The sequence below is a fragment of the Cervus canadensis genome, chromosome 15 (genome assembly GCF_019320065.1).
Source record: "Cervus canadensis isolate Bull #8, Minnesota chromosome 15, ASM1932006v1, whole genome shotgun sequence".
NCBI classification, from domain to species: Eukaryota; Metazoa; Chordata; class Mammalia; order Artiodactyla; family Cervidae; genus Cervus; species Cervus canadensis.
This window is the reverse complement of record NC_057400.1, coordinates 39,369,467-39,397,370: the sequence shown is the minus strand read 5'-3', so window position 1 is coordinate 39,397,370 and position 27,904 is coordinate 39,369,467. Positions and strand designations below refer to the sequence as shown.

Here is a 27,904-nt window from a genome sequence, read left to right as displayed (position 1 = left end):
ATGTTAAAAAAAATAAGCAGCTTTCAAAAGCTACCAAGTGCTTTTACTAAAGCTAGGTATTATAAGCTTTGTCCAGCTACAGTTTCAGCTTTTCAGCCAAAGCCTGTTGTTAAAATATTCTAAAACGATGGAGAACTAAAAAAAAAAAAAATCTTGGAAGCAGTCTGCTGGCTGACTTTTTATATCCCCCCATACTGGTGAGGTAAAAATTGACAGGAAATAAGTCTCAATCCTTAAACAATGCATATGTACCACTATTCCTACACTGTATACAATCTAAAGAATTCACATTAGCTAAACAGATCTCTCTAACTGCCCAAGGAAAACCACTTCCCAGATATATTCAGTTTAGCAAAGGATTCCTACAAGAGGCACTCAAGTTTCCCTCAAAAGTGGAGTGTCACAGTGTAAAATCTTTAGGGGAGAAAATCATTGCAAACAAATCCTTACCATTCTCACTGGGCTCTGCTGGCTTGGGCACGTCTCGGAACGGGATTATGACTGCATCTCCAGGCACTCTGGGGCTTTCCACATACTTGGGCTTCCTGACAGGACCTGTAGCAGGGAAAGATCTGAGTGTGTCTAATTTTTTCCAGCTGCAAACAAAGCTTCAGAATGTACAGTGTGTGTCCTCACCAGAACCCAGAGATGCCTAAAGAGCCAGCCCCTTCCCCTCCCGTGAACACACACACGGTCATTTCAGTACAGACGCCGCAACGTCCAGACTGGGCTGCCAAAGAGATGGGTGGAAGCTCAGCTCGCAGAATGTAAACTCAGAAAAACAAAAGCAGCTCTTCTGCTATGCAGCCTCTACAGCTGTCTTTGGTATATGTCACGGGAGTGATTTTGACATGTTCGGACCTGAGCGGCTCGTTGTGAAGGTTTTTAACTTGGAATTTGTCTCTAACTGGGACCAAGACGATCAGGTTGCCTGGTATCTCCCCAAAGTCAGGAGGCAAGGATCACAAACCGCCAGGCTGTAACATCAACATGCTCTGCGCAGCCATGGAACGCAGGCATTTGATCAGCCTGGTGACACATGGCAATTGTGCCGGGCAGGAAAGACGGCTGCTTTCTTGGCAGCTGACATAGAAGAGGGAAGGCAGAGCAGTCAGTCCAGCATGCAATTCGGGGACAAAGAGAGCCTGTTAATCATCTCTCTCACCACCTCTTCAACCCCAGCTTATCATCAGATAATCTGGAATTCTGAATTAGGCTACATGAAACCCTCACACATTGCTGGTGGTAATGTACACATGCAGTCACTTTGCAAAACAGCTTGGCAGTTCCCAAGAAGGTTACACATATGGTCCAATAAATCCACTTCCGTGTAAATATACATTCAGACAAAAATCTGTACATGAATGCTCTTAGTAACATTACTCATTAACAGCCAAATGTCCATCAACTGATGACAACAAAACGTGATATACTTATCACTGGGCAATAAAAAGGAAGTACTGATTCATGCTAAACATGGGCGAAGCCTGAAAATATTTTGCTCAGTAAAAGAAGCCAGTCCCCAAAGACCACATAATATATGATTCCATTCAAATGGAATGTCCAAAATAGGCAAATTTACAGAAACAGAGTATGAATGGTTACCAGGGCCTGGGGGATGTGCAGGCTTGCGGGGTGATGGCTAGTGAGTCTGGGGTGATAAAAATAATCTAAAATTAGGTTGTCGGGATGGTACAAAACCTTGTGAATATACTAAAAACTGCTGCAGTGTACACTTCAAATGAGTGGACTGCATGGTATGTGAATTATATCTAAGTAAACGAAAAACACTGCCTATTCTGTGCGGTCCTTTCAAACATCCCATTACATTTTGGTCCGGAATCATCCACTTGACTCTTGTTTTCCTTGGTTGCCTTATACTTAAAGTGTGCTTTTAATAAGGCTACAGAGATAGGAAACATTTCACATCACTGAGAGAAGGCGGAGGATGAGTCGCAGACAGGGGTCTCAGTTCTCTCTCCTGGTCAGCCCTCAGACACAGCCCGGCCCTCCCAGGGCCTCCGCCTGGGCGCTGCATGCGACAGGGGGAGTCAGGCAGATTCTGAGATCCTCCCGAAACGTCTCATGCATCTGAGAAATTCTGTTCAGAATGTGGTTTACGGTGAGACATGCTGCCACCTAAAGGTTTACTGCAAAAGTGTCTACACTACCATAAAAATAATCTAATTCCCAGCCAGTTATAGTACCACAACCGAAAACAGGCTACAAGATCAAAGAAGCTTATAGAGCTTGACAAATAGGATATTATTTCAGACTTTAGAAATCATGATTCTAAAATGACTAATGTAGTAGTTAACCATATGGCTGTCTTCATAATTGATTTAACCCTGTTAGAAAGGGTTGTTGTTTTTTTTTTTTAATTAATTAATTTATTTGGCTGCACTGGGTCTCAGTGGAGGCCTGTGGGATCTTTCCTTGTGGTTTTCGGGCTTAGCTGGGGCATGTGGGATCTTAGTTCCCTGACCAGGGATGGAACTTGCATTCCCCTGCATTGAAAGGCAGATTATTAACCACTAGACCGGCAGGGGAGTCCCAGAAAAGGACTGTTTTTAAAGGTTGAAACGGAATAGTTACTGGGGATGGGCAGAAGGAATGTAAGTGGAAAATGTCAGCTATACAACAAAATACAATTCAGATTTTATTAAGAATACACATCTATCCATATATAAATATGCATGAAGAGGAAGACTGAGGAGGAGAGGGGAAACAAAGATATTTGCTGTGAAGGAAACAGCAACTAGGAAGAACCTGAACAGGGCAGGCAGAAACAGACCCAGGACAAATGCAAGAAATTTTCTACACTCTGGGTTCCCAAACCACTCCTTATAGGAAAAGAGATCAAGAGCACCTTTGTCTCTTCATCCACTCTTCTCCATTTACAGAACTGAAGGGAGCTAAAGCCTTTTATTATTATTGTCCAATGATTCAAGTCACCCAAAACAGCAACCACGCTCTACTCATGAAGTACCTGTAAGTTTCTGTTCACCTTAACTCCTCAGGGAATAGTAATAACTTACAGAGACCTACTTCCCAGCAATCCACCTATCCCACACATCCTTCCAAAATGTTCTCCTGCGGAGAGCATTTACTATTTCACATGGATGAACAATGACGGTTAGGAATGGTTGGAATATGAACCTCAACATCACCCAGAGTCTTTGGAAAGCATCTATGCCCATCCGTTTGCCTGTAACTGTGTTCTATTCAGAGGTCGATCCCTCACTGTAGGAGATATTCAACACTAAGGCAATGGTGTTAACAGCAGAGCCTCTGAATGGCTCAAAGCCTCTGAACTGACTCACTGTGCTATCCAGAAGAAACTAACATAACATTGTAAATCAATTAGTTGTTTTGTTTTAGAGCTGGGCAGACCTAGGTTTAAATGTGGTCTCCGTCCCTCTCCAGCTCAAACTTCGGTACATCCCAGAGCTAAAAGAACAATGAGGGGGGCTTCAGCTCTTAGGGGAATACCCCGAGAGCAAAGGTCAAGTGTCTCCGGCTCCCAGGTTGGCACAGTGCCTGCCCCAGTAAACAGTGAGGCTGGAAAGGAAAGGCGCCCTGGCATGTAAAATAAACAATAAAACTGCAGTCAACGGCCACACAAGGGTAAGGACTTACATACATTAATTCATCCAGTCCTAATAACTTTGGAGGAAAAACACTATTTCCCCCATTTTTAGGTCAGGAAGCTGAGGCTCAAATCAGTGAAACAATTTGCTCAAGGCCAACGCACGGTAAAGAAGGAATTCAAACAGTTTTGAGGTGCATGCAGGTTTGAAGCCCATGTACTTAAATCACCACTCTGCACTTATAAAAACTAGGAAATCTAGATTAAATAGGCAATAGAAAAGGCCAGGGCAGTAGGGCCTTCTACCACCCAACCCTGGGTCTTGGCTATACATCCAGCAAATCTTCTATTCATACTCTCTCGTTTCTGATCTCCTCTTTTACTAGGAGCTGAAATATTATGAAGTGAATATAAACCACGGCTCTCCAACATGATCCTTTTATATAAATTGCTTTTCACAAACAGCTGAACCTCAAATGCTATAAAACTGGATAAATTTATAACTCAGAGGTTTTCTTCTTTCCCCCCTCAATCGCTCGTTAGAGACTCTTTGGGCACTTTCCATTAAACACAGCAGATGAACGCTCGTTCGCCCTCACTCCCTTTCAAAACACCATTAAAGCTGCAGTAAAGGGATTTAAGAGAGACCAGTGGGGAAGGAAGACAACCACAGGCAAGAAACCAAACTTCTGAAAGTGGAAACATGCTGCCAAGGAGCACGGACGGAGCACAGCAGGACTGGGGGAGGGAGGGCTCAGCCTCACAGACAGCAGACCCCTCTGAAGGCAGGGGCATGGCAGGGTTGAATGCCGAAGTATGGGTTGGAAATCTACTGAAAGGAAAGTAAGACCCCTCCAGAACGCCTTCCCAAACCAGGAAGCATTCCCTCCTTCATCCCGGATGCAGAATTCTTCCCTGGAAAGGCTGAATTCCAAGACCATGGAGAGTTAAGAGCTCAACTCTTGAGTGATACACTAAACCAGGGACTGAGAAAAATTCTCCGTGTGGATTGGTGGGCCCCACCCAGATGCATCTCGCCACACCCTCTACCCCAGCTGTCTGCTATGAAAATGCTGACAGCAAGCCTGCACACCAAGGAGGAACCTTTTTTGATACCAGACACAGGTTTTGTGGAAGACAAACATTTCTCCATGGACCGAGGTTGGGGGTGGGATGGGGTGGGGTTGGGAGAGATGGTCTGGGGATGATTAAAGTACCATTACATTTATTGTGCGCCTTATTTTTTATTATTATTGCATCAGCTCCACCTCAGACCATCTGGCATTATATCCTACAGGTTAGGGATCCCTGGATTAGAGATTCCTCCCTGAGAGGAGAAAAGACCTATACATCATCACAGTTGGAGCCAAGCCCCCAAAGAAATGGTGGGTCCCTGACCCATCACTCTACCACAAAGCCTTCCCCACACAGACACACACACACACAACTCTCTACCGTTCAGTCAGCTTTTTAGTACCTTGTACTTACAAACTAAAATCATCAGACACTCAAGGAAAGATCCTACTCTAACAGAAAACATCAATAACAGGTTGAAGAAGGAACCTTGAGGAATCAGAGTTAATAGGAGGTACACACCCTCCAGAAAGATAAGAGCTACCATTACCCTTGTTCTGTGACAAGGGGCATCAGGGTCTGTGATATGGGCAGCTGACCAGACTGACCACAAGACGGGACGACCAGAGGCCACACCAGTTAGGAGCCATTGTAATCACTGCTCTTACACTAAACTGCCATCTATTAAGCCACAGTGACACTGAGTTCTATGCCACTGAAATGGAAAACTTCTAAATGAAGTGGCCAAATTCATCATCAACAGAGATCAAAACCAAAAAACACATTTCCCTAACACGTGACCCTTACTCAGGGGAAACAACTGCCCAGCACCTTTCTACCCACAGCTTTTTGTTTACAATGACACATTCAACATTCCCAAGTCCGCCTGCAATGCAGGAAACACAGAAGACGCGGGTACAATCCCTGGGTTGGGACGATCCCCTGGAGAAAGGAATGGCAACCCACTCCAGTATTCTTTCCTGGAGAAACCCATGGACAAAGGAGCCTAGCGGGCTCCAGTCCAAAGGGTTGCAAAGAGTCAGACATGACTAAGTGGACACCCCCCAACACACACACACACAAAAGACATACACACACACAAGCACAAACTACCTAAAAAAGTAAATTAACTTCACCCCTTCATGTAAAACAAGCACTATCAAGTTAATTACCCCAGATTAACCAGAAGCTAATACTATAGTAACAATTACCCACAAAGCACAGTTTGCTGGCTCCTGTTTAAGACAAGAGGCTCTTAAAAACAAGACTCTCAGGTATTAGCTTAAAAATGGGCTCATCCAGAAGCTAGCATGCTTCCCTGCTGCAGTGGCCTTCCCTCCCTATCACTCCTGGGCCCCAAGGCACTGGTGTAAGGCACTTTTCAAGCTTAATTGGGCATAAGGAGACCATGGGGGGCTCTTTAAGATGCAGCTTCTGATGAGGTGACCAGGTATGGTGGGAACCACGGGCCACACTGGGGTATCAAGTATGCAGAGTACAGCCCACCGTGGGCGGCCCCTCTAAGGAAGACCACTCCTCTGTCAGGGCCTGAGCAGGGTCTGCAGCCCTGAGTGGGGCACCAGTCTGCCCCGTTTACAAGGTTTAGGATGGACGGGGATTGTTCTCGATCATAAACTACACCCAGTTCATAACAGCTCTGGATCTCTTTTCTCATCTCGATTTCCCCGGCTTCCTCTGTCCCCCATCCTCTGCTCTGTGATACAGGGGAAAGGGGGCTCTTCAACGTAGAGACAAAGGGCTCTTAGGATGAAGAGAAACAGGAAGCATGCCGCCAAAGTGGTCACACAGGCGCCCAGCAGGCAGCCTGCACAGGAGAGCTCCTGCCACTCCTTACACTGTCCAGGCGCTTGTGCCAGTGGCAGGCGGGGCGCTGGGGTAGGGGCATCTCCCTCAGTCACCTGCGTCCACAACCCAGAACCTAGAACCAGCCTCTCCCCACCCCTCTCCTGCCTCTGTGTTACATCTCCAAGTACACTTTTCTCAGCGGCCAGTTTTCCTACTCCTTTTGACATTTTAATCACACAACTATTTTGCTGCTTAGAAACGACCATATAAGGACTATTTTTTAAAAAGGAATGGCAGAAATAAACCAAACTGGGCTTTATCTCCAGGCAGTGAAAGAGAGAAGGACAGGGGTTACTTTTCATCTCTGAGTGTTTCACTTGAAAATAATTATATATATATTTGAAAGTAATATTTGGGACACAGAACACCTGAGGCTACTTACTGCATTTAAGGTAGATCTTACATTTTTTCACGACATCTGGACACTATGAAAAGTGACTCTCCTGTGTTATCAATCATTTTAGTTTTCTTTTGTTTTTTTTTTAGCATCCTGAACTTTCACAGTAAAGGTTCCTGTCAATTTTATCTGATCTGGGTTTTCATCTCACATTGGGAAATGTTCACAACAAGAAGAGAAAAATAAAAATGATGAGGAAGAGGATTTCTTTGGCAGGGCAGAGAGGGCAGGGGTGAGGGGGGGGCCTTTATCACCCAAGCAAATGCCATAAAGCAAGTCAGTAAGAAACAGTAAACTCTGAAATTACAGTCTTGATTTTTAAAGAGCACCATACCTATACAGAGCCTCCAAAGTCTGGCCCCCCTCTTTCCTGTACCCCTACAAGAAAGCATCATGGGGGGAGGAAGAGAAATGCACTTCGGAACTGAGAAAGGGGAAGCCGTGGCCCAAGCCAACAGGATGGAGGGAACCTGGCTTCACCTCCACCTGATTTACACAGTGTTGAGGCTGGGCAGGTGAACTTGTAGGACTGCCTACAGGGGCTGAAAGTCTCTTGGGAGGATTTCCTTTAAGGAAGGAGCCGGCTGATCAAATGACTGGGTCAGAAAGCCTCGGCCCAAGGGGAGAGCAATTTCAAGCACAGTGTGCCGTTCTATCATCGGATTTCTCCTATGAGAAGCAGGGTAGAGGCTAGTAATAAAACCCTGAACTGCTACCTGAGAGGACTCAGCTCCAGGGAATGCCACCTGGGTACCAGGGGCTAATGTGGGGCAAGGCTCCAGGAGAGAAGAGCCAGCTACCCCGGCATCCGGAACTTTCCTGGTCAGGAGCACATGCCGTGCCCCTGGGGAACGTCCTAAAACTTCCAGAGACACTTTAACAAGGGCCTGGGGCCTTGTGTAAGGAGAGGTGGGCAACAAATCAGTGAAATGAGTTATTACCGCTGTAACCTCATCCTACCCAAAGACAGGTGAGGCCTGTGGAAATTCAGACTGTTCATTTTAAGGAAGAAAAAACAGAAAGAGGGAAAAAATGGGTAACCCGCTGATGGTGAATGAAATACAACAGCTACCTGACACTCTCAGTAAGCCTCCATTCTCTTTCGAATAACTTATTTTTTAAGAGTGACACGACTTAGGGACTGAACAATAACGACGTTGAGATAGGTAGACAGCCTTTATTCATTCATGCACTGCACAGGGGCTATGCAACGTCAATGTGCACTGCCACTAGGGCACTTAAATCTAGCAGGAAAATAATCTATCAAAACGGAGCCATCCCCCTTTCAATAAAGCATTCTTGAAATAAATGTTGGCAAAGATTTGCAAGTCTCAGCTTGCAGTGTGCGTGTTTATAGCATCATGCATACAATACATTCCCAGTTCAACAAAGCACCCTGAGCCATGTTCCCACTTTCTCCCAATTCACTTTGTCCGCCATACTGTTCCTGAAATGTATCTGAATTTTCCTGTATTACAGCATGAAAGTGAAAAGTGGAAGTCTTAACTGTTCAGTCATGTCAGACTCTTGGAGACCCTATAGACTGTACTCCACCAGGTTCCTCAGTCCATGGAACTCTCCAGGCAAGAATACTGCAGTGGGATGCCATTCTCTTCTCCAGAGGATCTTCCCAACCCAGGGTTCAAACTCAGGTCTCCTGCACTGCAGGCAGATTCCTTACCATCTGAGTCACCAAGGAAGCCCTGGTGTATTACAGCATGGAAATGCGTCGATTCACCTATTTACTCAGCAACTATCTGCGGCACAACCACTGTGCCAAGCACAGGGTGACAATAAGATGCGACAGGACTCCCCTGAAGCCCTCGGCTGAGGGGACAAGAGTCTTTGTCACATCATCTGAATTTTATTTCAAAACACTTCAACATAAACAGTGCAATATAAATGTGTGTCTGTCGGCTTTAATCTCCTGCCTGAGGGCCATTAGTTGTCTTAATCTATAATACAGACTCCTGGAGTAGTTAACTAGCTTCTAATCAAAGGCCACACACACAACAGCTAAGGCCACCGCAAGTCCCAGTCGGTCAGCTAGCTGTCCTTATCAGCAACCAGCACCATGGTGATCAGCACACTGGAGGTCAGAGATGGACTTCCACACAGCTTAAATCACTGGCTTCGTTAACTGGTACCATGGTTATTGGAAATCTCTCTTCAGTGGTGAATTCAAGGTATTTGAAGTAAGAGGACTGATAAGAACTACCACAGAAACACGTGTGACCCAGGTAGGTCCACAGATGTGCACTGGCTTGATTGGTAACTGGCTGGAGGTCCAGCTGCTGATTCCAGGAAATTATTTGGCCCCTGAGTCAAAATGTCAAAATAAGAAATTCTGTCTGTGGGAGGCAGAACTCCAAAGATGTCACTCCAAGATTCCTGGGCCTTAATGATTGAATCAAACACAATTCAGGCATTGCTGTGAAGGGGTTCTGCAGCTGGGATTAAGAATTAAGGTTACTAACAAGGACCTACTGTGTAGCAGAGGAAATTCTGCTCAGTGTTATGTGGCAGTCTGGTTAGGAGGTGAGTTTGGGGGAGAATGGATACATGTGTATGTATGGCTGAGTTCCTTTGCTATCTGCCTGAAACTGTCACAAAATTGTTAATCAGCTATGCTGCGCTCACTTGCTCAATCATGTCTGACTCTTTGCAGCCTCATGGACTAATAGCCTGCCAGGCTCCTTATATTCCAATAAAAAATAAAATGTTGTTTTGGTTTTTTTTTTAAACAAAGAATTAAGGTTACTAACCAGCTGACCTTAAACTAGAGAGATAATTCTGGATTGCCAGGTGGGCCCCATGTAGTCACATGAACCCTTAGAAGTAGACAGGGAAGACTGAACTCAGTCTTCATCTCAAGAACACATGTGATGTTTCCGGGGGGGGGGGGGGGGGGGGTCAGAAACTTCCAGAAACTTTTTACAAGGGCTTGGAGCCTTGTGTAAGCAGAGAAGAGTAGCAAGTCAGCACAATCTGAGTTAGAGGATGAGGGGAGATAGGGCTGAAGCAGTGGAGATGGTCAGAGAGACTCAGAGCATGAGAAGGATTCAACCCTTCTGGACAGGGCATGAGGCTGGTTTTGAAGATGCAGGGAGGGAGCCACGAACAAAGGGATGCAGCCAGCCTCGAGATATTGAGATGCACCCCCAGCCAAGAGCCAGCAAGCAAAGGAGGACCTCAGTGTTACACCCACATGGCATTGAACTCAGCCAACCTGAATGAGTTTGGGAATACTTCATCTTCTGAGCCCCAGAAAGGAACGCAGGCCCACCAGTAGCTTCCACTGAGCCTTGTGAAATCCAGACCAGAGATACAACCGTGCTAGCTGGTGCCTGGACTTCTAACCTAAGAACTGTGTGGTAATTGGTTTTAAGCTGCTGCATTTGTAGTAATTTCTAATGGCAACAGTAGAAAACTAACATATTGTCCATAAAATGCTGCCATACTTGCTACAGGTAAACACTGAATGCAAAGTGCCACCAAAATACTACCCCTCCCCCCAAAAGGACAGAGTTAGAACTTTATTAGGCATATGAAACAGACTGTATGACTGCATCGCGCCAGCCTGCTAATAAACCTATAAATGGGCAGAATGCCACCTGAGCCTCGTTTTTATTCATACCTGAGTGAGTTTATAATGAGGAAACCTGTCGCCCTCAGCTTTACTCTGGCCACCTGATACGAAGAGCCGACTCATTGGAAAAGACCCTGATGCTGGGAAAGATTGAAGGCAGGAAGAGGAGCGAGCGACAGAGGAATTACATGGTTGGGTGGCATCACCAACTCAATAGACACAAGTCTGAGCAAACTCCAGGATATAGTGAAGAACAAGGAAGCCTGGCATGCTGCAGTCTATGGGGTCACAAAGAATTAGACACGACTTAGCGACTGAACACCACCACCACCTCCTGTGCAATTGTAACTGGTTGCAATTATAACTTACCATAAACAACCTAAACCTGAATGCTGGTAAGAATCATTAACTAAACCATCCCGAATAAATGATTAATCACAAGTCTTGGTTTTAAGGTGTCCTGGAGAAAGATCTGAGTCTTTCCTGGAGTGACAATTTCAGCTTCTCTAAGGAGCTAGGACATTTCATGACATTGTACAGGAGGCAATGATCAAGAAAAAGAAATGCAAAAAGGCAAAATGGTTGTTTGAGGAGGCCTTACAAATAGCTATGAAAAGAAGAGAAGTGAAAGGCCAAGGAGAAAAGGGAAGACAGACACATTTGAATGCAGAGTTCCAAAGAATAGCAAGGAGAGACAAAACCTTCCTCAGTGATCAATGCAAAAAAATAGAGGAAAACAATAGAATGGGAAAGATTAGAGATCTCTTCAAGAAAATGAGAGATACCAAGGGAACATTTCATGCAAAGATGGGCTGAATAAAGGACAGAAATGGTATGGACCTAACAGAAGCAGAAGATATTAAGAGGTGGCAAGAATACACAGAAGAACAATTCAAAAAAGATCTTCATGACCCAGATAATCACCATGGTGTGATCACTCACCTACAGTCAGACATCCTGGAATGTGAAGTCAAGTGGGCCTTAGGAAGCATCACTACGAACAAAGCTAGTGGAGGTGATGGAATTCTGGTTGAGCTATTTCAAATCCTAAAAGATGATGCTGTGAAATTGCTGCACTCAATATGCCAGCAAATTTGGAAGACTCAGTAGTGGTCACAGGACTGGAAAAGGTCAGTTTTCATTTTGATCCCAAAGAATGTTCAAACTACCACACAGTTGCACTAATCTCGCACGCTAGCAATATGATGCTCAAAATTCTCCAAGCCAGGCTTCAACAGTACATGAACTGTGAACTTCCAGATGTTCCAGTTGGATTGAGAAAAGGCAGAGGAACCAGAGATCAAATTGCCAACAACCGTTTGATCACTTAAAAAGCAAGAGATTTCCAGAAAAACATCTATTTCTGCTTTATTGACTATGCCAAAGCCTTTGTGTGGATCACCACAAACTGTGGAAAATTCTTAAACAGATGGGAATACCAGACCATCTGACCTGTCTCCTGAGAAATCCGTCTGCAGGTCAAGAAGCAACAGTTAGAACTGGACATGTAACAACAGACTGCTTCCAAATCAGGAAAGGAGTTTGCCAAGGCTGTATATTGTCACCCTGCTTATTTAAATTATATGCAGAGGACATCATGAGAAATGCTGGACTGGATGAAGCTGGAATCAAGATTGCCAGGAGAAATATCAATAACCTCAGATATGCAGATGACACTACACTTATGGCAGAAAGTGAAGAACTAAAGAATCTCTTGATGAAAGTGAAAGAGGAGAGTGAAAAAACTGACTTGAAACTCAACGTTCAGAAAACTAATATCACGACATTTGGTCCCATCACTTCATGGCAAATAGATGGGGAAACAGTGAGAGACTTTATCTTTGGGGGCTCCAAAATCACTGCAGACGGTGACTGCAGCCATGAAATTAAAAGACGCTTGCTCCTTGGAAGAAAAGTTATGACCAACCTAGACAACATATTAAAAAGCACAGACATTACTTTGCCGACAAGATCCGCCTAGTCAAAGCTATGATTTTTCCAATAGTCATGTATGGATGCGAGAGTTGGACTATAAAGAAAGCTGAGTGCTGAAGAGTTGATGCTTTTAACTGTGGTGTTGGAGAAGACTCTTGAGAGTCCCTTGGACTGCAAGGAGATCCAACCAGTCCACCCTAAAGGAAATCAGTCCTAAATGTTCATTGGAAGGACTGATGCTGAAGTTGAAACTTCAATTGATGCGAAGAACTGACACATTTGAAAAGACCCTGATGCTGGGAAAGATTGAAGGCAGAGGAGAAGGGGACGACAAGAGGATGACATGGTTAGATGGCATCAGTGACTCAATGGACATGAGTTTAAGTAAACTCCAGGAGTTAGTGAGGGGCAGGGAGGCCTGGCGTGCTGCAGTTCACGGGGTCATAAAGAGTCAGACATGACTGAGTGAGTGAACTGAACTGAAGGAACTAGGAGAGGAGCCCAAAAGGGGAAGGGGTTCTCCTCATATTCACATTAGCAGGAGACGTGCCCTGGGCTGCATGATAGTATCAAGACTCCAGAAACAGGGAGGCAGGGTCCTCATGAACTTTCTTTCCCTGAGGGTTCAGAGCAGTCTTGTTCAAAGCGTGGTCCCTGGACCAGCAGCAACAGCATCACCTAGGATCTTGCTAGAAATGCAAAGTCTCAGCCCTACCTCAGGTGATCTGATTCTGATGTTTTTGTTTGAAAACCAAATTATACAAGAATTTGGGTTAATTATACAGAACTTATCCTTGCCTTGAAACAGCTTCCAATCAAATAAGAAGATTAGGCAGAAAGAGCTGCCTGGGATAAGAAACTTTACGAGTTTAGTTAGACTAGGTTAAAAGATTGTCCTTGGATTTTAGTTACAACCTCACCAGCTTATACTGAAACCATTTAGAGATCAGTGAGCTACCAGTACACACCTGGTTGCTAGTGTTGTTTAGCTGCTAAGTCATGTCCAAATTGTTTATGACGCATGGACTGTAGCCTGCCAGGTTCCTTCTGTCCATGGGACTTACCGGGCAAGAATACTAGAGTGGGTTGCCATTTCCTTCTCTTGGGGATATTCCTGCCCAGAGAGTGAACCTCCATCTTCTGCATTGGCAGGCGGGTTCTTTACCACTAAGCAACCAAGGACACATCTGGTAGAATGGCTAAATATTTTTTTAAAAATCTGATGATTAAGACCTGCTCATGAGGACTCAGATCAATAGGAACCCTCCTACACTGCTGGCGGAAATGCAAAATGGTACAACCACTTTGGAAAACAGCCGACATTTTCATATAAAATTAAACTTAATACACTTAGCAAGTCATGAAGCAATTCCACAACTAGGTATTGACTCAAGATAAATGAAAAGATATATTTACTCAAAAACCTGTATGCACACATTTATAGCAATTTTACTCATAAACAACAACAACAAAAAATCCCTGAAAGCTATTCAAATGTCTTTCAGTTGATGAATGGATAAACTATGGTATATCCATGCAGTAAATTAATACTCAGTAATTATTAACTAATTGGATAACTAAGTATTATTAATACCAATAAAAAGTAAAGAGGTAAGACACAAAATTGTAAACCAACTATACTTCAATAAAAATAAATTGAAAAAAGAGGTTTTGATACCCACACTACAACATGGATGAATTTCAAAAATATTATGCTTAGCGAAAAAAAGTCAGATTCAAAAGGCTGGATAATGCATGCTTCTGTTGATACGACATTCTGGAAAAGACAAACTATAGGTCTGGAGAACATCAATGGTTCCCAGTAGGCAGTAGGGGTTGACTACAAAGGGGCAGAATGAGGGAATATTTTGGGATGAGGGAACTGTTCTGGGCTTGACAATGGTGGTGCTTACACAACTCTATGTATTTGCCAAAGCTCATAGAGCAAAAATAACTTTATTCTACATAAATAAAAAAATAAGCAAAAAATTTAATTAAAAAAGAGGGGGCCTGACTGAGGGTGTCATTCTGTGTAGGGGAGTGACTAAAACTGCTTGAAACCTCCACTCTGGGTGAACAGTTCTAACTCACTGAGAGAGAATTAGCCGGAGGCCAACCGTAGCATCTGTCATCCCCTTCCGCCTTGGGAACAGAGACCTGATTTTTAACTGGTCACTGTTTTAAAAAGTACCCAATACCTGTAAAAAAAAAACAGAAGACATCACAGGGGATTGCTTCAGCAGGGTGCTGGGGGCTGTTTACCTAGAGCAGACTCTTCAGACTATCTCATTGCATAGGTGTGTACTCGTGATTGACTTCCTCTCATCTGGACTATTTTCCAGCTCTGCAAATTGCAAAAAAAAAACTGAGAGCAATGCAAATGAATTTTGTCTTGCAGAGATTATAAATCTCTTTAATCCAGATTCTCATTTAAACTGGTCTTAACGTCTTGCTTGTTCCTGCCTTAATGAATGAGCTAAATAAAACTGTTGACATAGGACCTTTTTATACTTGCATGTCATATTTTTGCCATTTTGAAAATTATACTTGAGCAGCACAGCATATTAAATGAATAAAAGGCTGCCTTTTCTAGCCTCCTTGGCAGCCACTGAGAGGAAAGCGAGTGTTGGGTGGGGTTTCAAGAAAGACTGTTTAATGGGAGCTGACCCAGCTGGGAGAAGCCCCCTTTTTGCTCTTCTCTTTCCTCCTCTTGGCAGAAAGGCTGACATGTCTGCTAGTAACATGCTACTCAGTAACCCTATTGGACTTTGAGGTGACCTTGTGATAAGAGGCTTCCCTGGTGGATCAGAGGGTAAAGAGTCTGCCTGCAATGCAGGAGACCCAGGTTCAATTCCTGGGTCGGGAAGATCTCCTGGAGAAGGCAATGGCAACCCACTCCAGTACCCTTGCCTGGAAAATCCCATGGACGGAGAAGCCTGGTAGGCTACAGTCCATGGGATCACAAAGAGTCAGACACAACTGAGCGACTTCACTCACTCTGTGATAAGAGGGTGTTAACAGCCCCCAAAGCTGGGTCCGAGCCCCAACTGCTAGAACCTGTACACGTTACTTCATTTGGAAAAATGGTCCGTGCGGCTGTGGTTAATGATTCTGAGATGAAGGCATCATTCTGTATTATCCCATGTGAGGCAGGCCCCAAATGCATTCACAATACAAAAGAAAAGTGAAGGGGGATCAGACCATCACACAGAGAAGGTCACGTGAGATGGAGATGGGGACAGAATGGAATGATACAGCCACAATCCAGCAACACTGAGAGCATCAGAAGCTAAGAGAGGCAAGGACAAGATTCTCCCCAGAGCCTCCACAGGGGCTGCAATTCCACTGATACCTTGATTTCTGACTTTCAGCCTCCAGAAGGGTGGGATAATCAACTGCTGTTGTCCTAAGCCACCAGGTTGGTGGTAACTTGTTACAGCAGCCACACCAAGCTGGGAGACTGGTACCCTGAAGACAGCTTGAACTCACCAAAGCCCAGTGCCACGTCCTTCTGGACCGTTAACTAACGAGAGAAATACACTTTCATCTATTTAAAATACACTTTTATCTATTCATCTATCTGTTTAAGCTATTAGGTATTTGACTTTTTTTCTTGAAGTCAAACTTACTCCTAATATACAGTGACATACTGGGATCATGAGTTCATGGCCCGGGTCTCACCTGGCCCCAGTCGATCCATTATATCGGTTGTCCTGCAATCTGAGTAAGGTTGAGAATTAAATGAAGACTTGAAAAATGCCAAACTCAACTGCGTTTGAGTATCAGTACAACTGCATTACGGTTAAGATTAAGTTTGCACCACTGGGCATAATCAGGGAATATGTCTAGTTGAAAATTTTTTATTTTTTTAAAAATGTGGCATATCAGAGTATCTGACTAACTTTGTGATTCCTTTTTGAAATAGGTAGTTTTCAGTTATAAGTCAAGTTTACTTTTTTAATACAGTTTTTATTTTTATTACTTTTTAAATTGGAATACAGCTGATTTATAATACCATGCTTGTTTCAGGGGCATAGCATAGTAATTCAGATTTTTTTGTCGACTGTATTCCATTTTAGGTTATTATGTCCATCTCTTTTGTGACCCCATGGGCCGTCCATGGGATGTTCCAGGGAAAAATATTGCAGTGGGTTGCCATTTCCTTCTCTAGAGGATCTTCCCCAACCCAGGGATCGAACCCATGTCTTCTGCACCACAGGCAGTCTTTATTGTCTGAGCCACCAGGGACAGAATATAGTTCCTGTGTATACATTAAATCTTTGTTGCTGATCTATTTTTATGTATAGTAGCTTGTGTCCCATAATTTAATTGATCCCTACTTTATCCCTCTTCCTCACTCCTTTCCCATGAGGTAACCGTAAGTTTGTTTTCTATGCCTGTGAGTCTGTTTCTGTCTTGTATATAGGTTCATTTGTGTCATTTAGATTCCACATGTAAGAGATACCACACAGTATTTATCTTTCTCTGACATTTCACTAAGCATAATATTCTCTAGATCTGTCCACATTTCTGCAAATGGTCATATTTCATTCTTTTTTATAGCTGAGTAATATTCGTGTGTGTGTGTGTGTGTGTGTGACATCTTCTTAAGCCAATCATCTCTTGGTAGGTAATTGGGTTGCTTCCATGTCTTGGCTATTGTAAATAATGCTGCTGTGAACATTGGGGTGCATGTACCTTTACAAATTGAAGTTTTTGCTTTTTCCAGGTATATATGCCCAGGAGTGGAATTACTGGATCATACGGTAGTTCTATTTTTAGTTTTGTAAGGAACTTTCATACTGTTTTCCATAGTGTCTGCACCAATTTACATTCCCAACAACAATGTATGAAGGCTCCCTTTTCTCCACACCCTCTCCAGCATTTATTATTTGCAGAGTTTTTGATGATAGCCATTCTGACAGGTGACAATACCACATTGTGGTTTTGATTTGCATTTCTCTAATAATTAGTGATGTTGAACATCTTTTCATGTGCCTGTTGGCCATCTGTATATCTTCTTTGGAAAAATATCTTTTCAGGTCTTCTACTCAGTTTTTACTGGGTTGATTTTTTTGATATTGAGTTATATAAGCTGTTTTATATGTATGGTTTTAAATTAGATTATAAACATGAGATTTATAAGTTGAATTTAAAGGCTATGAAAAACCATGTTTAAAATTATTAACTACAGTATATTGAATAGTAATTTGAAACTTTCATCATCTGTACACAAAGTGAGTTCTCAGACATCAAAAGGCTCCTTTTAATAATGGGCTCCCCAGTGTATAAAGTCAGTCTCTCACTTTCAAAATGCTCACTGGAAAGAATTCAAGATGGAAGGAAGGAAAGAGGGAGAGAGAGAAAAGAGAAAAAAGAATTCCCTTAACTCCAAGTCCACCACAAGCCACCCACAGCCCCCAGCTGGCCAACAAAGCTAGCTATCATTCATTTCTGATTCCCCAGCTGAATTCTAGAACCTTCCATGTGCCACCACAGTCCTCACTGTCATCGTTGTTGTACCTGTCAGCATCTGCAGGGAACTCTTCCACGTTCCTGACATCTGTACAGAGGCGACACTCTGCTCTGAGACCCTGTATCTGAGGTCAGGAGCAGTCTGCCATCTTGCCATGCATGGACAGAGGCTGGTATGTCAGGCCACACACGAGTGGCCTCTAACAGTCCCGGAGAGCCAGGACAGGCGAGGTTGCTGAGCTTGAGGCAAATGTCCTTCTCTGACCTCTGTGCTGAGGAGCTCACACTTGAATGCACGTGGTTCCCATTATCTGAAATACCTCTTGAAAACATCAGGAACCTAAGAGGGCAGCAGTTAGGTGACATCTGGGGGCTCAGCTATTATCTCTTTCGAGTTTGCCCAGGACAAGTTGCACTCACAGATGACATAGGTAACCCATGACATCACTGCCGAGGAGCCAGACGAAGAGTCTCAGGCAGAGTTCCTTCCCTCCCGACACAGCTGCCACCCCCGGTAACGGCAGAGACAGTCACAGCCCTCTCAGCTCCAACGTTCATCTTCCTACTAGTTAGCGTCTTGGGTTCAGGACACGGCGAGGGAAGGGCTTCCACATTAACTCTACATCCAATCCTTTATGTATTTTCCTTGTCCATCAGCAATGACAATTTCACCTCACTCTCAAAACCTGTTCAACATTAAATTTGGAATTCCTATGACACATTGATTTAATACAATAAAAAGAGTGACTGATTTTCTTTAGAACCAACTCTAACAGACTGTCACACTAATCTCCAGCTTAGCACTTGCTAACCGTTACCCAAATCAACCACAGGCCATACTAAATTCTCCCACTAACCCTCTCCCGTCCCTATTCCAAAGATGACTCCTGTGGATGTGAACATTCCAGGAGGCAGAGAGCTCCTAGTCCCACCCACATTCCCACTCATCATGGGGTGCACGCTCAGAGTCCCTGGGCCACCTTCCACATAGCCTCGAAATTCTTAAAACATTTGGCCAAAGAAGAATGCAACAAGTCCCTAGCCTGCCTCAAGTCACAGATAAAAGCTCCAGAAGTTCAAAGTTTCAACCTGTTGCACATTTATACCTTAACATGCAATATGCACATTAATTAATTAATATAAATTAATTTATATTAATTTTGAATAATCAGGAGGGAAAAAAGCTTACTTTTACATACAAATTAAAAGTTAACAGTATGCCCAAAAATAACAATAGCTACTAGAAATTTTAACTTTTAAGTGTTCACTTTTTATGTAAACCCAATCATGTACAAAGGCAAAGTCAGAAAGCAGCCTCTTTTTAAAAGAACTTAAAATATTTTATTGTTAAAGTACTTTGTGAATGTGTGTGCATGCACGTACTCAAGTCATGTCTGACTCTGTGACCCCGGGGACTGTAGCCCTCCAGGCTCCTCTGTCCATGGGATTTCCCAGGCAAGAATACTGGAGTGGGTTGCCAACTCCTATTCCAGGGGATCTTTCCAACCCAGGGATCAAACCCGTGCTTCCTGACTCCTGCACTGGCAGGCAAATTCTTTACCACTAGCGCAGCCTGGGAAACCCCTAAAGTACTTCAGCTACTAGGTATCATGAAAGAAACAGAATTCCCCAGTTGTTTCTAGAACACAGGAATCCTTCTGCATTTACCACACGGTGGCGCTACTTCAATGCTAATTTCAGACAAAATCCAGAAGGGTGTTTCTTCACCAGCAAGAAGTCTTGAAGTCTGAAAAAAAGTTTTTTTAAGATTTCAGGTAACATACATGTGGTTAACAGTCTATATGGAGAAAATAAAACCGCTCAGGCAGCAACTCTGCCCCCACTTCAGGCTGGACCTTACAGCGTTCTGACACTTTCGCTTGGCAAAGACTGGTCAGTCTAACAGCCAACAAGGCAACATGTGTGGCAGAAGGTCTGAGTGCCTGAGTGAGGTGCCTCACAGTGCAACGCTGAATGTCACCGACCCATGAGTCTATACTGATATAAGTAAGTAAGTGAGGAAGAGGACAAGAGCCGCCCAGGCAGAAAAATTCCAAATAATTTATGCCAGTATTCCACTCACAAAGAGGGGAGCCTAACTCCCCACCTTTCGTGGAAGGCTCACAGAGCAACTTCCTTCCAGGGGGTAGAGGATGGGGAAGGACGTAAGAAAAGTAATTTGACTGTGGAGAAACCTGGCCACCACTGCCTTGGCCAGGTGACCAAAGTTAACGAAAACCCTGCTAAGTCATGTTGAAATGTCAACACAACACGATAAGAAGGGCACTTTACCTCTGTGGTCCTCCTCCCTGAAACCCCGTAACTTCAGTCTAATCACAAGAAGCATCAGACAAATCCCCAAAGAAGGGCATCCTACGAAACACAGGAACAGTAGGCTCAGAACTGCCATGGTCATCAAAACCAAGGGACGTCTGGGAAACTGTCAGAGCCAATGGGGCCTAAGGAGACATGGTAAGCGTCATGTGGCATCCTTGAACAAGATCCTGGATATTAGTTATAAACTAAGGAAATATGAAGCACAGACTTCAGTTAATAATAATGTGTCAGGGACTTCCCTGCTGGTCCAGTGGTTAAGAATCCACCTGCCAAGCAGGGGACATGGGTTCAATCCTTGTCCTCAATGAAGATCCCATATGCTGTGGGGCAATAAGCCCACACGTCGCAATACTGAGCCCATGTGCCACAGCTACTGAAGCCCGAGCGCCTAGAGCCCATGTCCACAACAAGAGAAGCCACAGCAATGAGAAGCCACCACATCACAATCAGACTAGCCCCCACTCCGGCAACTAGAGGAAGTCCCAGTGCAGCAAGGAAGACGAGCACAGCCCCAAAAAGCCTATGAATAATAATATACGAGACGTGGGTCAAACGGTGAAGAACCTGCCTGCAATGTGGGAGCTCCTGGGTTCGATCCCTGGGTCAGGAAGATCCCCTGCAGAAGGAAATGGCAACTCACGCCAGTATTCTTGCCTGGAGAATTCCATGGACAGAGGAGCCTGGAGGGCTACAGTCCATGGGGTCGCAAAGAGTCAGACACAACTGAGTGACTGACACTTTCACGAGATCATTAGCTGTGACAATATATCATCCTATTATAATATACTATGCTAACGATAAAACAAAGTGGGCATGCGGTGGCATACAGGAACTTTGAATTAGCTTTACAACTTTTCTATAAATCAAAAATGATTCCAAAATAATTTTTATAAACTTTTTTCCTAAGGCTCAAATGGTAACTAAGAGAAGCCTTCACACACAGGAGAATGCCTTCAGCTTCTGTATTAAGTAACTTAGGCTATGTTCCCAACAATCCCTTGACATCCACCAAAGAGGAGAAGAGTAGTTACAGCCTGAAGGGTGTTCCCCCAAATTTCATATAGTGAATCCCAATGTACTCCAGCATGTGACTGTATTTCGAGAGCGAACCTTTAGAGAGGTGATTCAGGTAAAAGGAGGCCACTGAGGTAGACCCTAATTCAATCTGAGTGCTGTCCTTGCAAGAGAAAATGTGGACAAAGATACACCAGGGGTGCACATGCAAGGACACAGGGAGAAGTTGGCCATCTGGGAGCCAAGGACAGAAGCTACAGGAGAAACCAGACCTGCCAGCACTTTGATCTCAGACTGACAGCCTCCAGACCTATGAGGAAATTAATTTCTGTTATTTAAGCGACCCACTCTGTGGTACTTTTCATGGCAGCCCTAGCCACTTAATACAAAGGTGAAGCAGAAAAGCACTGCTTCCCTGAAAGTCAAGTGAAGGACATAAGTGAGTATACAGAGCTTGGTGGCTTCTGTACCAAGGGTACCTTTTTTTTTTTTATGGTGTTAGTTTTTTTTTTTTTTTTCCATTTATTTTTATTAGTTGGAGGCTAATTACAATATTGTAGTGGTTTTTGTCATACATTGACATGAATCAGCCATGGATTTACATGTACAGAGGGATTGGGTAGAGAGGGAGGTGGGAGGGGGGATCAGGATGGGGAATATATGTAAATCCAAGGGTACCTTTTTTTTTTTTTTTCCAAGGGTACCTTTTGAGAGGGATCTAACATAGGCTGCTGGTTCTGGACAGCAACTAAGTGAAATGGAGATTTCACTTTGGACTGGGCTTTGGACTCAGGCTGACTGAAGTGCAAGCTTCAGCTAGTCATTAAGGAGCTATGCAACCTTCTGGCAAGTTATCTAACCCCCTGGGTCTTTCTATTCAATTGTAAGTGGGATCAGTGCCTATCTTTCAGGGTTAAAAATGTTTACCAAGGGTCGAGTACATGTTGAGTACTGAATAAATACTAAGTTTCCATTCTGCCCTTCCTTTCCTCTAAGGCAAAAGTCCTGTTGGTAAACTATGGTCTGGGACTAAATCTGACCCATTGCATGCTTTTATAAACAAAATGTTGTTGGAGCATGGCCATGACTATTCATGAAAGGACTGTCTATGGCTAAGCTGTGCTACAGCGAGAGGTGAGTGGTTACAATACAGACCGTATGGCCCTCAAAGCCTAAAATACTTGCTATCTGGCCTTTAACAGAGCTTGTTGATTCCGCTCTGTGTCAATTACCCTATTTCCAAAAGCTGACAGACACCTGTCATTCCTTATCACACCTGAACTTCCCAGTATCTGCCACAGATGCCTGTCTTGAGATCCTTCCTCCTCCCTGGAGGCCAGCAGTCTGAGCTCAGGCTCTGCACTTCCAACTCCCTGGTGCTCCTCACAAGCAAGACTCTTCCCGAAACACACAAGCTTTGAGATATCTGAAGTCACACCCCACTGGCCAGCCTGCTTCTGCATTCCACACTGCACTTAATTACACCAGCACCTATGCCTGTGGCCACAACGGAAATAGCATGACTCAGAATCCCAGGACTGGGGTTGAAATTCCACCTGTCAGAGCCTTACCTAAAACATGAGAATAATGACTCCCCTGGAGACCCCATAACAATTAAATATGGAGAAAATGTAAATAAAGCCATGAGTGCAACAGGAATTTTTTGACTCTAGATCTCAGCAACCCAAGCAAGCTTCCCAATTGTGGTGAAAAGAATTCGTTACAGGACGCGCTGAAACGTGGATCCCCTGGCTCTCTGACTACAGGGCAGTTTGGGGCAGTACTTCAAGAGACAGTCCATTTACCTCATGGCTGGACAAATATTTCCTGTATGTGCCATGATATGAAAAGGGCTTGCAAGTGCAGGCCTTGGACCATTTTGTACTTTTCTTCCTTCTCTATAGACTCCTTTTCCTAAAATTTTCTCAAATGGACCTCCACCTCCATATATCCTCCTCCTCTATCACTGCCAAGGTTTCAGCCACTACACATCCTTTGAGTCATTAGTCTCCCAACCAGTCTCCTCTATACCAAGATGGCCTGAACAAAATAATTACTCACTATCCCAACCAAAAATCTATTATGTAATCCCCCTACTTTATATTTATTTATTTATTGGGTGCACTGGGTCTTCATTGCAGTGTATGGGCTCTTAGCTGTGGTGTATGGGCTTTCTCTAGCTGCAGCATGAGGGTTCAGTTGCCCCACGGCATGTGGGATCTTAGTTCCCCAACGAAGGATCAAACCAGCATCCCCTGCACTGGAAGGCAGATTCTTAACCACTGGACCACCTGGGAAGTCCCGATCCTTCTACTTTAAAAACGGTCAAATAGTGCATATTAATGCATGTGTATGGAATCTGGAAAGATGACACTGATGAACCTATTTGCAAGGCAGCAATGGAGACGCAGACACAGAGAACAGACTGTGGATGCGGGGCGGGGGGCAGGAAGGAGGGAGAGAGATGAGCTGAGAGAGTAGCACGGAAACCTATACATTACTGTATATAAAATAGATAGCCAGTGGGAATTTTCTGTGTGACACAGGGAGGTCAACCCAGGGCTCTGTGACAACAGAGAGGGGGTGGGACGGGAAGGGGAACGGAAGGGAGGTTCAGGAGTGAGGGTGCATATATATACCTATGGCTGATTCACGCTGATACATGGCAGAAACCAACACAATATTGTAAATTATCCTCCAGTTTAAAAAAAAAAAAAAAAAAGTCAAAAGAATAAGACACCACTGCCAGAAGAATCAAATCCTCCCTGCCCCATATCTCCATCCTTGTCTGGAGTGCAACCTGCCCCTCTAAGGCCGTGTGAGACCAGCCACTGAGTGTCAGTCCAGACTTCATGCAAGGCTCTTCTTTCCCTAGGGGGTAGCCCTCCCACAAACCCAACTCCTGTCTGCCACATAACCCCTAACTCATGTTTGAAGAGCACCCTATAATGTCATCCATACTTGGAAGCTTGCCAGCTCCTCCAAAGAGATTCTTAGTCTCCTCCGTGTGGCCACAGCACATTGTAGACACCACAGTGTCTGAAGGTCGTCATCCCTCTCACGAAATTGGAAGGCCCCCAAAGCTTATGGCCAAGTATGTACTTACACTTCTATCTACCTCATCTCTAGCACAGAGCCCAACACGTAGCTCACACTCAGTAAATCCGTACAAAACCGATGTTCATGGAACCTCATGAAATCACTGAGTAAAGGAAAGATGGAAGTAACTCAGAGTGCCTCTGAGGCCATTTGGAAAAATTAAGGTTAACACCAAAAAAAGTGCCATCCACACCACAGAGTCTTCTTTAGAAGGAAGCCTGGAAAAATTTCTTGCCAACTTGGCTGCCAGCAAGTCCAGAAGAGCTGGGGAGAGGGAGCTCAGAAGAGCTCCAGTATGTAAAAGGGGGCTGTTTTTAAAGGCTAATGGGCAAACAGGCTAAGATTTTTCATTGTGAAACGAAGAAATGTGGAATGGTAACCACAAAAAAATTATGAAAAGGTGCAAATTATGCAAATTAAAACGTGATTATTTTAAGCACTCTGCTAGGATGTTCCTTTCTTATTTTAGGGAAAACATGTGGGACTCACCCCATCTTTCTTTGTTCCTTTCTGGGTATCATGGAGAAATCTACAAGCAATAGTATGACTCAGTCACAGTGACTGGCAGGTATCAAGCTATGGTTGAATTATTCCTGCCTTAAAAGGACTTGTTATTCCTCAATTGCTTATTAAAACACCACAAACATAAGAAAAATATGCAGTAAAACTTAATGCCGAGTAAAAATCAAGTCCTCAGAGACTGTTTAACGTGTGCTGCCTTGGCCTGGCCTAAGACATCGTTTCTTCCTGACCTGGAGTCTTGTAGAACTCAGGTGGCCATTCTGAGGCATTGTGTTCAGAAGGAAACCGCACCTCAAGACAATAGAAGGATGCTGGGTGGTTTCCATATTCTCTCACCCCAAAATCTTTACCAGTGGTTTCTTCCACACTCCTCCAAAACAGTCACTTGCATTCTTACAGGTTGATCTTGATCACTTTCGATAAGAGCTACAACAGGACGAAGAACAAACAAACAAGGCCCGTGGTCAGGAGCAACACAGATGTCAGGAGATGAAGACCAGTCAAACATCTGAGGAGACCCTTCCACGGAGGCCATGGATGTGTCTAGCTCCTCCAGAAAGCCACACCCAGAGCTAGTGAACCCAAATCTGAATACCAACAAGCAGACCTCAGAGGCCCCTGTGTTGAAGCAGCAGACCCTTCCCTGGTGGTCCATGCCAGAGAACCAGACCAAAGTCACCAAGGAAGAAGTGGGAGAGAGGGGGCAGATCACCTGCTCTTGGAAGTCAGGAGCAGCTGCAGCATTTCTTATGGGGATTTCAGGAGCCAGATACTTGCCAAACATTCCCTCTATCCTCTCAAAGATCAATACAATAGATAATACATTCCCAGATGAGAGAAGTTGTGAATTTCCAAGGACACAGAGCTACTGAGAACAGGGACTCAGGACTTGAACCCAGGTCTGTCTTATGGCCGGAGATTTCCCACAATAATGTATAGCCTGGGTAGAATTCCTCCATCTAGAAGGCAGTGAGGGAAAAGGAGGTGTGTACAAAAATTCAAACTTACCTAATGCAGACAAGACCTGCTTAAACCACACAACTTCTAAAACAAGCAAAAAACCAAACAAACAAATCATGGACTCTGCAAATCTTTCACATGCATACACTCATATTTTAATGTGTGTATATATATGTGTATATGTATAAATACACATTCATTCAAATCTTAGGAGCACACACATCTGGCTCTAATAGAAACTATAGAAATGGGGAGGGAGGTAGTAAATTATTTTAGAAAAATAAACTATCTTTAATATAGGAAATCTCTATTAAGTTTTTACTAAAGAGCTCCAAGTTGACAATCACTGGCTGACACAGCAGGAGATTCCTAGCCTGTACGCCTCACCTTAAGACCTCTAATTTCCATATAAAATATTAACGCTAGACTCTAGGATGTGTTCTGGAGAAGGCAATGGCAACCCACTCCAGTACTGTTGCCTGGAAAATCCCATGGATGGAGGAGCCTGGTAGGCTGCAGTCCATGAGGTCGTGAAGAGTCGGACATGACTGGGCAACTTCACTTTCACTTTTCACTTTCATGCATTGGAGAAGGAAATGGCAACCCACTCCAGTGTTCTTGCCTGGAAAGTCCCAGGGATGGGGGAGCCTGATGGGCTGCCGTCTATGGGGTCGCACAACGACTGAAACAACTTAGCAGCAGTAGCAGCTAGGATGTGTAAAACAGGCATATATTTTCATTTGATTACTGAAGACCGCCAACATCCAGAGATCTTGTAAAACATCAAAATGCACAAGAGAGAAGTGTCCATACACTTCCTTCATTCTCAGATGCCACTCTCCTCTGAGTTAGAGCAGTCGTGACCTGGGCACAGTCACCTCACTTGCATTCAACTACATGTGCTCTGCAAGATGAGGGATGGTTCTGGAGGAAAAGAGACACACATCTGCTGCTCCCTCAGGCCATATGGGCTTCTCACATAGTGGGATTCTGGTATATAATGCAGGTATTTCTGGTACAATGCAGTCCCAAGTACAAACTTTCTACTTTCACCAGTGCTTATCCCCCCCAAAACCCTGTAACAATCTGCCAATGACAGAGGAAAAATGGTGGTACCATCCAAAGATGTTGTGTCTGAGTGTGGAATTTATGAGCAATTTAAGGGATGCTTAAGGGCAAATTGATGCAAATGTTTCTGCCTTATATTCTGACTTTTTCATTTACCTGTGTAAGGAGCAACTTTGTAACCCTGTTTTCACACTCAGCTTCAGACAGTAACTCGTTGTCTGCTCAGCTTTCATTGGAGTTTCGATCTCACTGTCTGGTGAACACACAGAACCATCTGGAGCACTTATTTTCTATCAGCTTCACGAATCACTACTTCTCACTTCCATGAAGAGCTCATAGGAACTTCACAGATTATTGAGGCAGGGCACCACCAGAAGTCTGACCATTTTTCTTTATCTGTCTTTTCTGTTAAGAACTAATGCTTTCTTAAACCTTTGCACTTTTATCACTAGTTCTAAGAGCTGGCTTCCTTTACAGTGTAATTTTACAGACATAATTTTAATTACTTCACACGAATCATGTGCAAACCAAAAGATGATGAGTAACACAAGAAGTTGATGGCAGAGCTGGAACTGGAATCCAGACAGTCCGTCAGTCACTGTGTCACGCTGCTTTCATGTCCTATTCACAGGGAACAAAGCCGGCTGCACATCAAGAAGACAGATGCTTGCCAGAAAGCATAGAGACCTGAGGGTGAAATTCCAGTGGAAAGCATATGACTGAAGATAAGGAATCAAGAGGACCGATATTGTTAGAATCGGCCACTGAGTTAGATGAAGGAAGCTGAAGATGGGCTCTAAGGCAGACAGTCACAGTGAAATAGCAAGCACCAAAGGAGAGCTTGTGCATCAGGCCCTTCACTTTACAGTCTACCTCGCAATTTCACTTACCCTATAAGAGAAACACCATTATTATGCCCACCGCCTATGAAGAAACACCTATAATTTAACCAAACACACCAAGTCGGAAATGAACACAG

At 44.0% G+C, this 27,904-nt stretch overlaps 1 protein-coding gene across 10 annotated transcripts in view; it reads right to left on the bottom strand.

Annotated features, from left to right (window-relative positions):
* TANC1 (tetratricopeptide repeat, ankyrin repeat and coiled-coil containing 1) overlaps positions 1–27,904 on the bottom strand; it is a 241,797-nt gene that overhangs the window by 92,439 nt on the left and 121,454 nt on the right. For all 10 annotated transcript variants that reach the window (XM_043487584.1, XM_043487575.1, XM_043487574.1 and 7 more), the window contains one exon: positions 451–555. In XM_043487584.1, coding sequence (XP_043343519.1) covers positions 451–555 — 105 coding nt within the window. The remainder of the gene's footprint in view (positions 1–450; positions 556–27,904) is intronic.